This window comes from Acanthaster planci, linkage group LG10 (assembly GCF_054643075.1).
Source record: "Acanthaster planci isolate LZ-2023a linkage group LG10, COTS_SCS, whole genome shotgun sequence".
In the NCBI taxonomy this organism is placed as follows: Eukaryota; Metazoa; Echinodermata; class Asteroidea; order Valvatida; family Acanthasteridae; genus Acanthaster; species Acanthaster planci.
The window spans coordinates 2,160,425-2,174,285 of NC_141786.1; the positions used below are offsets into that span (position 1 = coordinate 2,160,425).

The 13,861-nt window shown below is 40.9% G+C and overlaps 1 protein-coding gene across 1 annotated transcript in view; it reads right to left on the bottom strand.

Moving 5' to 3' along the window:
• Positions 1-928: 928 nt before the first annotated feature.
• pole (DNA polymerase epsilon, catalytic subunit) overlaps positions 929-13,861 on the bottom strand; it is a 40,589-nt gene continuing 27,656 nt past the window's right edge. The window contains exons 33-49 of the mRNA XM_022242790.2: positions 13,499-13,627; positions 13,116-13,197; positions 12,591-12,675; positions 11,588-11,748; positions 10,775-10,950; positions 10,288-10,402; positions 9,160-9,314; positions 8,772-8,861; positions 8,278-8,566; positions 6,875-7,000; positions 6,143-6,214; positions 4,945-5,144; positions 4,487-4,625; positions 3,867-4,081; positions 2,818-2,950; positions 2,323-2,432; positions 929-2,039 (exon numbers count right to left, since the gene is read on the bottom strand). Coding sequence (XP_022098482.2) covers positions 1,967-2,039; positions 2,323-2,432; positions 2,818-2,950; positions 3,867-4,081; positions 4,487-4,625; positions 4,945-5,144; positions 6,143-6,214; positions 6,875-7,000; positions 8,278-8,566; positions 8,772-8,861; positions 9,160-9,314; positions 10,288-10,402; positions 10,775-10,950; positions 11,588-11,748; positions 12,591-12,675; positions 13,116-13,197; positions 13,499-13,627 — 2,350 coding nt within the window. The 3' untranslated portion in view covers positions 929-1,966. The remainder of the gene's footprint in view (positions 2,040-2,322; positions 2,433-2,817; positions 2,951-3,866; positions 4,082-4,486; positions 4,626-4,944; positions 5,145-6,142; positions 6,215-6,874; positions 7,001-8,277; positions 8,567-8,771; positions 8,862-9,159; positions 9,315-10,287; positions 10,403-10,774; positions 10,951-11,587; positions 11,749-12,590; positions 12,676-13,115; positions 13,198-13,498; positions 13,628-13,861) is intronic.

Consider the following 13,861-nt stretch of genomic DNA (forward strand, 5'->3'; position numbering starts at 1 on the left):
CGTGTTAAACATTTTGACGAGCCCGGCGCGCTATACGTACCGCCACGACTCTCTTATTACTGTGGAGTGTTTACTAAGGGTCTCTATTGCTGTTGACAGTGGCGTGTTTGCGTGGTTGATAGAAATCTCTTCTGGCAACCTATTCCTAATTTAAATGACAAAGCCATCGTAGGTATCGATGGTGCAGCACGCAAACGAGTATGCGTTAAATCGATTATGGGCTCATTCGATATACTTGTAAATACAGCGGACCACTGCACCTTAGAGAATACATTCCTATCCAGGAATCCTATCCATCAAACACAACTATTTCTTTTTAGAGTTTAACGCAGCTTAGAGGTAAAAATTGATACATGCATTAATTTAATGGGAGAACTACTTGACGGTGATTTAGTACACTTTTCAGTAATCCCGCAGGGTCACGCAACTACTTTGGGGTTAGGGTTTAGTCTTTTTATAAGTTTGATGTTATATTTAAACTATGTATGTAATATTTTTATTTATTTTATTTTACCCATTGTAAACTTGACCTGCTAAATAATAAATAAAAATGAAATTTTGGAGGGGGCGTTTTTGTCATATGAAGCAAGATATGAGACGGAGAGAATTCTTTTCATACATCTAGGGGGATGTGTTCGGTAACAGTAGTCTAGAGTGTGTATAGCGACAGGAGATGTTGGGGGTACCCCCGTCTCTCATTTCTTGCTGGATAGAGCCATTTTTTGGCAATAGATGCAACTTTTGCCCCAGATAATTTTTGTCTTTTGAACCTGCAGTCATGCCTTTTTAGAATACCCGAGTTGAGTTAGAAGGTATTCAATGTATATTATGCACTAGAGTGTGAGTAGGCGGGATCGGTTTGGAGTGTACTGAATGCTCCTTCCCTTCTCTGACTAGTCTTCCAGAAACAAGACAATGCTAAAATATGTACTTCTTTGGGAATATTTACTGTTAAACAGGATTATTTGTAAATAAACTTAATAATACTTTGTACTAACCTCTACTTCAAAGTAATCTTATTGACATAAATGAACTTCACAAAACAATTTTAAACCCAATACAATTTACCTAGTTTTAATAATTTTAATTTTACAGGGATTTTTACATTTTCCGTGAGGTTTATAAAACTGTGTTTTGCATAATGTGAATGGTATGGCGACAGTCTGTAAAGTATACTTCTGAAAAGCTGTAGTGACATGTTGGAATTACCCTTTGACCTATGGGTCAGAGGTCATTCTAGGCCAACCCTTACCTAAACACACCTCTAACCAGCCAGGGGCACAGCAAGAGGTGAACTTCATCAAATTTCTCTGAAGTTGTTGCATGGCTTGAATTTTTTCCCATCTTTAAAATACCACATCCACACATTTAACTTTCTCACTCTGTGGTTCTCTATTCCTCCCCCTTTTATACAATTATTAAACATTCTCACATTTTTGTCGAAGCATCTGTGTAAAGAAAGACAGATAAGAAAGGCTTCTACGTGATAACAGTGGTGCCAGACAAGTGCATTGTGAACACCACTGTGTCATTTTGGTTATCAAAGAATTAATCTGGCTAATAACCCTTGCCTCAAAATATCTTGACATGGCAGAAAATCATAAAGAATGGTGATTCTTGCATGTTATATTTTCTTTCAGAGAATGAGATCTTCAGGGAAAATGAAATGTACCACCATAATGCGAAGATGACTCCATTACAGATGTTTCCTTTTACTGAGAGTTTCCTTTTACTGAGGGTTCTGACAAAATCTCAGACTGGAACGATGTAACTAAGGACCATGTTTCGGTCTACTTGACTGGCCAAAGATTACTTATGTGGCTAAACAGATGACCCGACTGCTCAACTGTAACTGTTTCAGTTAACTGGAGGTGAGATGATAATCTAAGCAGGGATATCTTCATCGTTGAGGCATGTCTTCATCGTTGAGGCATGACTGTCTTGATAAGGTAGCAAGGACTTGGTGTTAACTGCTTGATGTCGAATTCATCTGAAGAACCCAATCTACTGTGTGTTGAAGGAGCGTCATGCCATAGTGTCTGCAATCAAATAACGATGGGTTTTCTGTAACAGTGATTCAAAATAGTGGGCGTGGATTCTGTCTGGCAATAATTTTCAACATTGGGTCTATCTTGAAAGGGATTAAAATTTTCACAAAGATCAGGCACGGGACAACCGAGATCTGCCCCCCATGAGACGGTTCCCCTCCCCCCAAAAGCCGGGTTCATTTACGATTATTTTGCATGGCTGTGTTCATAATTATGAACAACATACAGTAATCTTGATGATTGAAACAATTTAGGAGAGAATGTTCCTGCTCACCGTGCAATATTGCTGAATGTCTTCATCTTGTTCAAGAAATTTGAATTTGTAACTGTGGTGATAAAATTTCCAGCACACTCACAGTAGGAAGTCATATTGGGCATCTTTATCTAGAAATATAATCAGACCAATTAATACGTTATGATTCCTATTGTGAAGAAAGGCACTTTTTACTAAGGACAAGCTTGAAAATCTGCCCAAATGCATAAGCTGTTTTTATTTCAAGTCACTAGCACCAGGGTTTTGAATGCTAAGATCATTTTTGTTTGGTCAGTGAAATTCTGCACCAGTTTAGACAACTCTTCATAAAATCACCTACATAAATTTGTGGTTGGGTTAGTTGAAAACTGCAAGCCTTTTGAAGCTAACTTTCCAAGTTTTCTGGAGGGCTAATTTAGAGTCAACTACAGCAAATGATTCCTCTCCGGGAAGTTAGCCAAAGTTTCCATTTGATTTTCGGGATCATGATGTGGCACTGAGGTCAGTGGATCCTACCTGTTGGCATTTAGCACAGACCACATCCTGTAGTGTGTAGGCCATGGAAGATCGTTGTACCGCCTCAATCAAGGACTGCTCGATAGTGGCTACATCATACTCTGTATTACACTGAATACACTGCCACAGTGCACTAAAGGCAAGAATTGAAATATTCTGATAAATGACAGCTCTTGGGATCTGACAAACACGACCGGTAAGTTAACCATAGTTTTGGCAGGGCTGTCCAACACTTCACTTGGGCGACCGAAGGTATCTCTTTTCATCATGCATGGGCAAATTGAAGTTTGAGCCAATGTGAGGGCCCATCTCTGGGGATTGGATTTTGAGGCAAAAATTAACAGGAAAGGGGACTGAAATAGTGAATGCCTTCAATAAGCAAATTTACTAAATGAATCATTTTAGATACTAAACACATATGGACCAGCAATGAAGTCACTAGTGCATGTCTACATGTATGTGCCCCGAGGAACTTGAGTGACCAGGGAGGGTCATATTTCCCTGGATCTTCAGCCACACAGGATTGCATTTTGAGGCAAAAATAACACGAAAGAGGACTGAAAAACTGCATGCCCTCAAATAGACAAACTTTCTAAATGAATCAGCAGTAAATAAAATACACAGGTGCACATTTGTGCACCCTGAAGGACTCTAAATGACCAGAAGCAGGACAGGAACTTCATGGAGGCATCGGAGGCAATTGTCTTGATGCCCCTGGTCTTTGCTTCAGTGCCCATTGAAATACCCCCATAGACAAGTTTATTTTCTAATGCAAGTGCCTTTTGAAATGAGAAACTGTCTTGCCCTTTCAAGAACAAAGTTCCTGCCCTGAAGAAGGTTCTATTTCCCGCGGCCAATGAATATAGTGTTTTCTACAAAATGTTGCCCGCTTCAAAAGATGGGAAAATGGGTTGAATATTCTATGATTCTTGTTGCAGTGCTTGCAGTCAAATTCGGAAAAAAAATTCGAATAAAAAAAACCTTTCTAAAGACCACGGGATAATACAGTAGACTAATGTCTTTTTGCCCAAAAATGCGGCAAGTCTTACACCGAGTTTCCGTCTTGAACGAGGAGTGGGTCTCGACACAGGTCCAGGTCACGGCAGTGGTTGCAGACACGGCATATGACCTCTGGCAGGATGTAGGAGAGGCAGGGGTCACACCACACGGCGTCGTTCGAGAATTCCCCCGTGCCTATCAGCCGGAAGAGATTACGCTGGAGACGATTCACCTGGTTGGTGACATCTGAGTCTAAAGATAGAACCTAGGCAGAGACAGTCGACCAAAAGTGGAACCATGCATTTTGTTTCTGAAACTCAAAGTAGTCTACAGGCGTTTTATTAAGAACAGAACAGCAATGGTAGAGATGAGATTGTCAAATCTTCTCCAGTTTGGACACTGGAAGTACTTTAGCAATTTTGATAGCATGTGAGTGGAGAAACAACGCTGTACAAGGAATTGTCAAGGATGTTTCCTGGCACTTTATCATTTTTTTCTTAATAACCTTCAGTTTTGAGCTAACCAAAGTGGACGAATGTTTCACTTTCAATTTGCAAACAAGTGCTGAGGATCTTCATTGCAATTGCAAGAAAATGTAATGTTTTTCCAGGCGTTTCCATGACCGTGGGAACCCTTTTGATACAGTCCTGGTAAACGGATGGATTTATACCTTACAGACTGCTTTGACAAACTCCAGGGCGGGATTATTGAGAGGCAGATGGGACCCGGGAAGTTGAGGAAACTCTGACGATGCATCATGGACTGAGTTGCGATTCCCGGACACTTTCTTCTGAATTTTTTGCGTAATTCTGTAAGAAAAAAGTGGCCGATGAGCAGGTAGTTGTCCACGTGGACAGAGGCCCTAGCGTTTTTTTTAAGTCAAACATCACTAAGAAATTTTATTATCCTGGTTTTCAACATGAATATCAATTATCCTGGACATTGATTCTTACTAAATTGATCACCTGGGAAGCAAATATTTATGCTACAAATTTTCCAAGAGTTGCACAGCTAATAAAGTGAGCTCTTGTAAATGCTTCAAGTATAAAATCTGAATTGAAAGAAACAGAACCAGGCTGTAGCGAGCAAGCCTTTTCAAACCAGTCCTTTTAAATCAACCAAACTTACGCAAACAGTCGCTGGGACAGCTCTCCCTCGATCAAACCCTGCGCGTACGTCACTGTAGAGGGTGTTGTGGTTTCGTCGGCTGCGAGCTGCGTCTCTTGAGTCTGACCACGTCGACGGATGGGAGTGTTGCCGGGCATTGTGCGGCGTTGCTCATCTTGGGCGTTGCGATAGATAGCAAGGATGTACCCAGCTATGATCATCTGCAGCATGTAGATAAATTTCTTCATGAACTGAAATCACATACTTCAAGAGTTGCTGATTGATCCAAATGTCTGGACAGTTTCACAACTTACTAAATCCTCCAAGGTCAACAGGTGTGTTGAAACTTAATACAGCTTTAGTTGACATTTTGACACTGCTGTCGTTGGAGTCCATCACAACTAAGGGTTGGAATTTATGATTAATTTGAAAAGCATTTAGAAAACTTTCCTCTACCGTTTAAATATCCCAGTCTCACCACGGTATCATTGAAAACTTCAAACACAACAAATTGTCTACAATGTAAATAGCTAGCTAAAGTTCCGTGATGAATTCATGGTATTTCTTTGATATGGCCAAACACCAACATATTCTGAAAATAAGTTTTTTTACAGGTATTGTTTAAAATAAAAATGAAAGCCAGACTGCATCAATTAAAATGTCAAATCTCTAAAAGGGGCGGTTCCTTTTAAACAGTGGGGGGAATCTGTAAACGAATTTGGAATCCCAGCCTTAATCACAAGTCCCTACAAGTCAATCACAAGTCTACCACATATCGTCCAGTCGCAAGTCCAGCCTCTGTCCAGGTGCATGGTATACAAACAAACTGACAAAATCACCCCTTAGTCTCTCTTCACCTTGCATTGGGAACTGGACTTGTGAACGGTCGCGTTAAAGGATTTGTAGGAGGACTTGACTGCGGCCTTGAGTTTTATTAATGTACGCAGGGTAAAAGTGGTCATGGGTTTCCATATTCCTCCATCTAGCAACATTCTCTAAGGTAAGGAAATGGGTCAGTTGCATGAACAGTGCCTTGGACATTTAATAGCATAAAACAATTGAAAATTGCCTTAGTAGGTTAGTGGTCAAACTCTGTCAAGATTAATGGCTTGAAATGGTGTCCATGAGAACTAGAGACCTCATGTACATGTTTGATTCCTACAAACTCTTCTCAATGAATTTTCACGATGGCTTAATCTCCAGCCCTGATGAAACTTACGTTGAAGTTGTTTTGGCATGCCGCTGCTGTCGGAAGGTAGTGCATAACATTCCAATTCATCTCAATCTCGTTCTGAATAAAAATTAACATGACACAAAACATTCTTAAACCAGTGTCACAGAGGCTAAGGGCCTGTCGAACAGTACCTGCATGTTAACAAAACTGGTCATCTTAAATGCTAAGACTTCTCAATATGAAGTACATTTGGTAATCCTCAAAGAATCTATGGGTTGGTGATGCATATAACTTGTGAACTATACGTGCCATAAAAAGCTTAAAACATAATGCCAACAAACAAAACTAATGTGGCAGCCTGGAGAGACAAGGAGAGAATGCACAATCCAACCTGAGCAGAAGCACCTCCTTATCGGTTGAAAAGAGCCATGCTGGTTGGTAGTGTTCATTTTGGTGGCAGCGATGTGACTGCAATGCCTATATTTCAAAATCGTTTGTGAACCAGCGATGCGCTACCAAGGCAGCCCATGTTGCTTGAAAAACCGCCTCTCTTGGTCTGGCTCGAGGCCCATTAAATTACAGGTGGTGAATCAAGGTTTTACCTGGAGGCACCACAAAAAACCCTGCAAAACCTCAAATCAAAGCTTCAGCTACAATGATTCCAATTACAGAGTGCCTAGTTTCGCTCGTGTATGGGGCCCAAGTAGGGTTCATGGATTCTTAGGAAACCCTCATCAGTATCAATGTCCTGTCCTATAACATTACGTGTCTACGTACCTCTTGAGCTTCCTCATCTTGTGTCAAATTCTCAGACTCTTCTTCCTCTAGGTCATGTGACTCCTCACCAGCTTCCTGGTTGAGCAGTGACTTTGGCAGTTGACCTTTGACCCCACCATGATTCGCCTAGAGAGTAATTACACCAGTAACTAATAAATAGTCTTGTAGCCAAAAGTCTTCTCACAACAGATTCCTGTAACCAGTTGGTTACAGGAATTATGCAGCACTGTACAGAAGCCAAGATGGTGTGCATGTGCAATTGACACAGAATATGCACACCCAGTTTCAACTGAATGTGTAAAAAACCACAAGCTTCTTCCCAGAGTCATCAACAAACCACTGGCTGTACAACTGAAACCATGGTTTAGTATTTGTCAACAGTGGAAAGAGTGTTGCAGTTTTGCACACATTAGATCTTACGCAGCAAACAACCATTTTCATGGCATGTAAGAGGAACCCTTTAGAGGTTGCCAATCCTTCATGATGGTACCAAATGTATGTGTGGAGGGCAGCAGTTTATAGCCAGTGTGCGTTTTCATAAACTTGGACAATGGTCAATCAGACATCATTCTGTTTGAGGGTATGCTTCAGAAGGCGGCTGAATCAGAGTATGGTTTGTATGATTGCAAAAAGGATGACAAAAACGGATGATTCATGCATTATTTGAAAAGCTTGTGACTTGAAGTGAATGACTTGTGGTCAGTCTGAAGTATTACTGTGTGCCCCTAGTAAACTATTTGCATTGCCGTTTTGTTTGGACTCCAGAGTCTTTTGTCTCAGGTATGGGCAGAAAGATTCGAGCGTAGACACCGGAGTCCGAGCAAGCGACCCTATCCCTTGGGGTGGGTGGGATTTTTCAAAGACACGTTCCCTCCCCAGGCTTCATGTGTTACAACCAGCTCCTACCTTCTTGAACTATGCTTTAACTTTTTGCTGTCTGCCCTTTTCAGCAACCCGATTTCATACTGATGGCCTCTTGCGCCCTCGCTCTCCCAGTGATGCAAATAGTGAAACACGTACAGCAATTTTCGTCCAACTTCAACATTAAATATCTCACATCGGCAACGATGAAGTTTAAATCGCGTTGGTACATGGTCAAACGTGTTTTAGAATGCATAGATGTCTGTAGTTGTTTTTTTTGCACAGCCAATCAAATCTTCTGAAACGGAACTTTTTGGTCGGTGTGTTTTGTGCCATATGCCCAAACTTTTAAGGAAAGCACCCCTTAACATGGAAATACATTGTACCCATAATCCTTTGCAAGATGCTAGAACAGGCCTTGTGATTGGTCAGATTGAACAAGATTTCTCGAGGGTAATACTCCAGACTGGTGATGGATCTGACTGTGACAACTTAGTGCAGATAAGTGGATGCATTTTACCGTGCAAAAAATTTCTACTTACTGGATCTAGCCACATGAGAAGTTCCCAGCACTGTTTGTATGTCAGGTCAATCCCATGGAACAGGTCCCGTGACTTGATGCTGTTGGTGATGTAATCCACGTAGGCCACCCCGTCGATCACGCGCCGCTTCTTCGTGCACACCAGCACGTGGTTGAAGTTGGCGTGGACAATCGTCGCACCGAGACGCTTGAACTCTGCCATAAGGAGCATGAACATCTTCTTCATGAGGTTGTGGAGGGTGCGGCGGAGGGCGGGGTCGTACAAGAGAGCCGAGGGGGAACGCAACCACCTGCAGTGATCAGTACAAAAGAGAAATGAATTGGGTCCGTTCATGATGATGAATATCAGTGTCAAACCTCTGAATTTAATTCGTGTCTATCGGTACAGAAAGAAAAGTTGAATGAAATTTGAGAAATCACATGTGCTTTCCAAAATTGAAACTTGAAATCATCAAGGGAAGTGTTTCAAAAAGAAAACCTCAAGCAAAAGATTACCGATAGAAGTGCACAATCTGATGATCAGCAAAGACATTGCTATACGTCGTGACATCACGCAGCCAACCATGCACCATGCTCTTCATGATTCTGGAGAATAACAAAAATAAAGAACAAAACAGTAATCGTGTACTTGTTACATGTATGCAACCAGTTTGAGGAATACCAATCAGCATAGTGCAAGTTTTTTCTCAAATTCGCTTTGTTCTTCAGCTTCAGTCATGGCTATAAAACAACACTGCCGTATATACTGCTCCTATGATTTTGTTTCCCATGTACAAGGTAAGAGGGCTGGATGGAATGGGATTGAGGAGAGGCTTTGTCTATTAAGCCTATCGCGGTTATCGCGGTGATATGACCTGACAACCAACACTCAAAGCTAACACACCTGAACGCTACAGAGCAGAGCGCGGTTTCATCGTAGCTGGACAGCAGCGTTGCCGTACCAGCATTTCCAGTCACCATGTCTTCCAAAGAGATCTGAGGGGTGGCGTCAAAAGCGATGCTGCCTGCACTGCCCTCCATCTCATTGATGTGATGAGACTAACATTGGAAAAGGAACAGAATTAACTCACCACTTCAATCTGGCACAAGGAATCCAGTGAAAAATTAATTCTGCAGCCTATTGGGCCCTTTATACTCATTATTAACTCTGCCAATTGATGAAACGTATTATATTTCATTTAATTTAATTCTTAAAGTTTCTTATTAGTTTAGTTTGCATTTAAATTGGTAATTATTAATTTCAGTTTTCTTTTGTCCTGATCATATTAATATTACTGAATTAAGTGAAGTACCTAGAGTGTTAATTTACAGGTAGGCAGACTTGGTACAATGCAAAATAATCATTATTATTATAATTTCTTTGACTGTTTATCACACATTCATAAACAACTAACAGCAACTGGAAGCCATGCATAAGGGATGTGGATTTTGTTATCCTCTTCAACTGCATAGCGTTCTTGGCTTTAAAAGGTTTATTCCACACACAAGCGTCTAGGAACTTAAATAAATCTCACACATCTCAAAAATACAGAATTATTCTAAATCACTCTTACAACAAGAATTTAAGTGAGTTTTGACAGTTTTGCCTAAATTTCAGGCATATGGGAAATACCTGCACCTGTGTGCTGCTGATGTTATCCGGATGTTCAAAGGTAAGATTGGAGAAAAATTACAAATCCATGAAATAATCACCAAAAGGTTTGAGGGGGCCCCAGCAGTGTAGGGTTGACGGTTTGCTTTTGTGTTTGCCTTAAAGGAACCCCTTGAAATAACCACTTCTTGTGCTCTTTATCAAAATTTAAGTGTAAAAAGTTCACATTGGTAAACCCTAAATACTCCAGATTTTAAAAACAGATTGTTTAAAAACAATCCTGAAATCGGGAAAATGCTGATGACAAAATCATGAAATCAGGAAAAAGTCCTGACAAACCTTAACCCTGGATGTTGAAAAGGGATGAAAGAGGCTACGGCAGCCGGGATAACATCCCCGCTGTTACCATGCCACACTGACCTGTAGTAGTGTATTGACCGCTAAGCTAGCCATGTCCAGCTCCACACAGATGGTACGATAACAGCCAGACTGGTTCATGTCGATGCTGGAACTCTCTTCAAACTCAGTCACAAGCCTGCATGAAAGGGTCAAGAACTTCAAGTGTACCTTACCATGACCAAACTACCTCATAAATCATAAATCTCCATTCACAGGTGCTGCGTGGACTAACGAGGGGAATGTAATACTTATTTCTTTTTTTTCCTCAGGGTGGTGCTTTGCACGTGTGGGCACTCTGCAAGTCAATGGGTTAAAGGAAAGAGATTTTTGTGTCTGTTCGTTTGTCAGATTTTTGTTTTGGTTGTGCCTTTTGAAATCAAAAATTCAACACAGAAAGTTTGAGTCACTGCTTTTACTTAATGGCAAGAAAAACACAGACAAGAATAAACGTACAAATTTCGGCCGATTTATCTTTGCAAGAAAGTAAACAAGGATAAACCAAACCAACCTGCTATCGTCAGCTTCCCTCCCTCCTAGATCCGGCCGTTCTGTGGGTGATGCCCACATCACATGGCTGTGTTTCTGCAGGTGCCGGGCGTAGAAGAGATCGGCCCCAAAGATCCCGGTATCCTCAGGGAGATTACCAACAGGAACGTGGAAGTAACGACTCTGCTCCAGATAGCTCTGAGGAAAGAGAAGAGACAAGATGAATTAGTAACCCATCCTTTCCTCAACAAAAAATTCTGTCAAGGTCAATTTTTCCTGAGCTTAAGAACAAATTTGCCTTCACTGCTCACTGTTGGTTATAGCTACAGTAGGTTAAAATCACAACTTTTACATCAGCTGCACCATCTTCCAGTGGGGCTCAGTTGCGCTTGATACGCCGAAGCTGTGGTTGGGACCTTTCCCATGAGAATTGGAAGATTCAATGGTGAACCTAGAGCTTATGGAGTACCAAAGTGTGATGTCATTTTTAACCAGTATTCATAGTGTAAATGAATGGAGTGCACGTGCATGTTGGTTCACTCACTGGTTCTCGCACAAATGTCTTTTACATAAGTAAATGTGCTTGTGATACACTTCATCACTCTATAAATATCAATTTTTTAGACTCTACTATACGCATAGATTGTTTTTAGTGCTTTGATTCTGCCACTTAGCAATGAAGAGTTGAAATGACATAAGATATCGAATCTGCATTAAAAACAAATTCAGTGACTGTCCTCACCCACTGCAAGGGCAAGGACAGATGCCAACTCTGTCCACCTCAACACTGAGGCAGACCTGGCCGACATGCTTGCTTGAACAAGCATCAACATACCAGGAGAAGATAGTCCACATTGAGGTAATGCTGAAGGAGTCGTCTGGAACCCTGTCTCTGCCAGTCCAGGACGCTGTAGAGATTCTCACCGTCATTGACATGTAGACGAACCAATGGGAAGTCATCTAGCATGGGGATATGACGAGCCAGTTCCATGTTGTCTGACAAGAAAAGGGTTGTACATGTTCCAGCAAAGGTGATTTTTTTCCAATTTCAAAAGAAAAAAAAATTAACAACTGCTGTAATAGCGAGTGATTAATTTTTACGTTATCCAGCGACAAAACGAATGGAAGCCACTAACGAGTATTTGGCGTATTTAAGGACTCAACGACACGTGCAGACTTACAGACCATGAGCAGCCTTTGGCTAACTCACCAACTTTGCAGTCTTTTGGGTTCCTACAATTCTACGGCGGCAGTAATGACCATTCTCATCTAAACTGTCCTATCAGTCAAAAGCAGTCAAATGATCCTTGTGTATGTATGCGTGTACTGCGGCAAATCAAGTGGAAGGAATTTTTGACAGTCTGTGACTTTTACAGCAAAGAGGAGGGCCAGCCCTCCTTTAGTTAGTTCCAAGGTGAAATAGATGGTCACTGTTGTCTAATGGTGTCACTCTATAGCAAACTAGATGCAATATTGGCTGTGAACACCTCACGCGACGATAAGAGGGAGCTTCACTTTAGCAGCGACATCCAGGGAGGCTCGCTCTGCATTCATGCACACTGGTACATGGAAGTACATGTTGCCATGAAGTATGCATGTCTAACTTGTGGAAAAACCTGCCAGAATCAAGTGTGCCTAACTCTCCATTGCGTCACTGGTGAGTATTTAGATGAGAAGTCCCTATCTTGGAATAAACACGACCTTTCTCTTATGTTTGTATGCAGGGCTATGGGGTGTGCACAGGTTCTCATTTGACAAACCAAAAAGAACATGGTGTTCAAAGATGACAAGGTGATCAGGAATCATCTCCCCCATTTTTTTGATATTGACAGACTCACCTACTGGTGACTGGACAGCAATAAATGTGGGCCCTTTCCTCTCGTCTTTGTAAGATGACAGCAAGCGGTTGATAGCTCGGTACACCTGCAGTGATCATTAAATTATAGGAGTAATGTCTAGTGATGTAGCAAAGTTTCACTTATTGGAGTAGAGAGCTAGGAACTGACTTCACTCAGTCAGTTCATGGTTCTAGAAAGAACTTGCTCATAAAAAGAGTCAATTTAATGGATTTATTGTGAAATGTAACACGGAGCCTAGAACACACAATGGATAGAAACTACAAGAGAAGCCAACATTGTCGAAAAAAACAGTTTTTGATTCTTGGCTCAGAAACACACCATGGTTAGTATTTCCACAATTTAACTCATTCACATGACACTAACTTGTGCACAATTAAATCTGTACTCCATCTCTGTGGAAACCAATAACATGTACCAAGTGTTAATAAAATAAATAAACCAAAATGTCACATTTTGTGTGAACCAATCCAACATGTACAGATGAAGTTATTCTTTTAATCATACCTTTGTCATGTCTTTTTCAACTTGAACTTCAAAGTTGTGCATTTCTGGGGGAAGAAATTCCTCTTCTGTCCCACGGGCAATCCTAAGGATGGAAACTCGATCATAAAATTAATCTATTCTGTCAAGAAAAAACTACTTTCATACATTAATAATGAAATATGAATTGGGTGAAACAGTGCCTTTCGGAACTCAAACACAAGAACATTTGCAGTATTTAATTAAGGCTAAAAATAGTTAAAGCCCCAAGTTACAAGTTGACATCTTTGTCCTGTTCCATAAAACGTGAAAAAAATCTCTTGAAGGATAATTCTACTAATGTGACGGCAAATGTAACAGTTTCTGTCATTTGAGGTAAACCATCCTTGAAGATCTCTGTGACATACTTCGCTTGTCTCTCTGTCTGGTACATCAACGTCAGGTTTGGCATCTGGTTGGTACGGACAGTGTCAACAGCAAAGATATTGGCCTTGGAGGAGTTGGAGAAAAACAGGCCGAACATTGCCTTAGACCCTCTGGAAAAAAGGCAAGATGACAAACAGGTCAAAAGCCTGCATCCATTATAAAGATCTGCTTGGCTTAACACAATAAAGATTATAAGCTCGATTGGCAAGGAATAGAAACTACAACGCTGTTCCCCATCTAAAATCTGTTCAATAAAATTGCTTTTTTTCTTTGTGAGACTCCAGGGGACAAATGTTGACAAAGATGAAAACAAGTTTGAAACTTTTTCAAATCCTTGTTTTCAC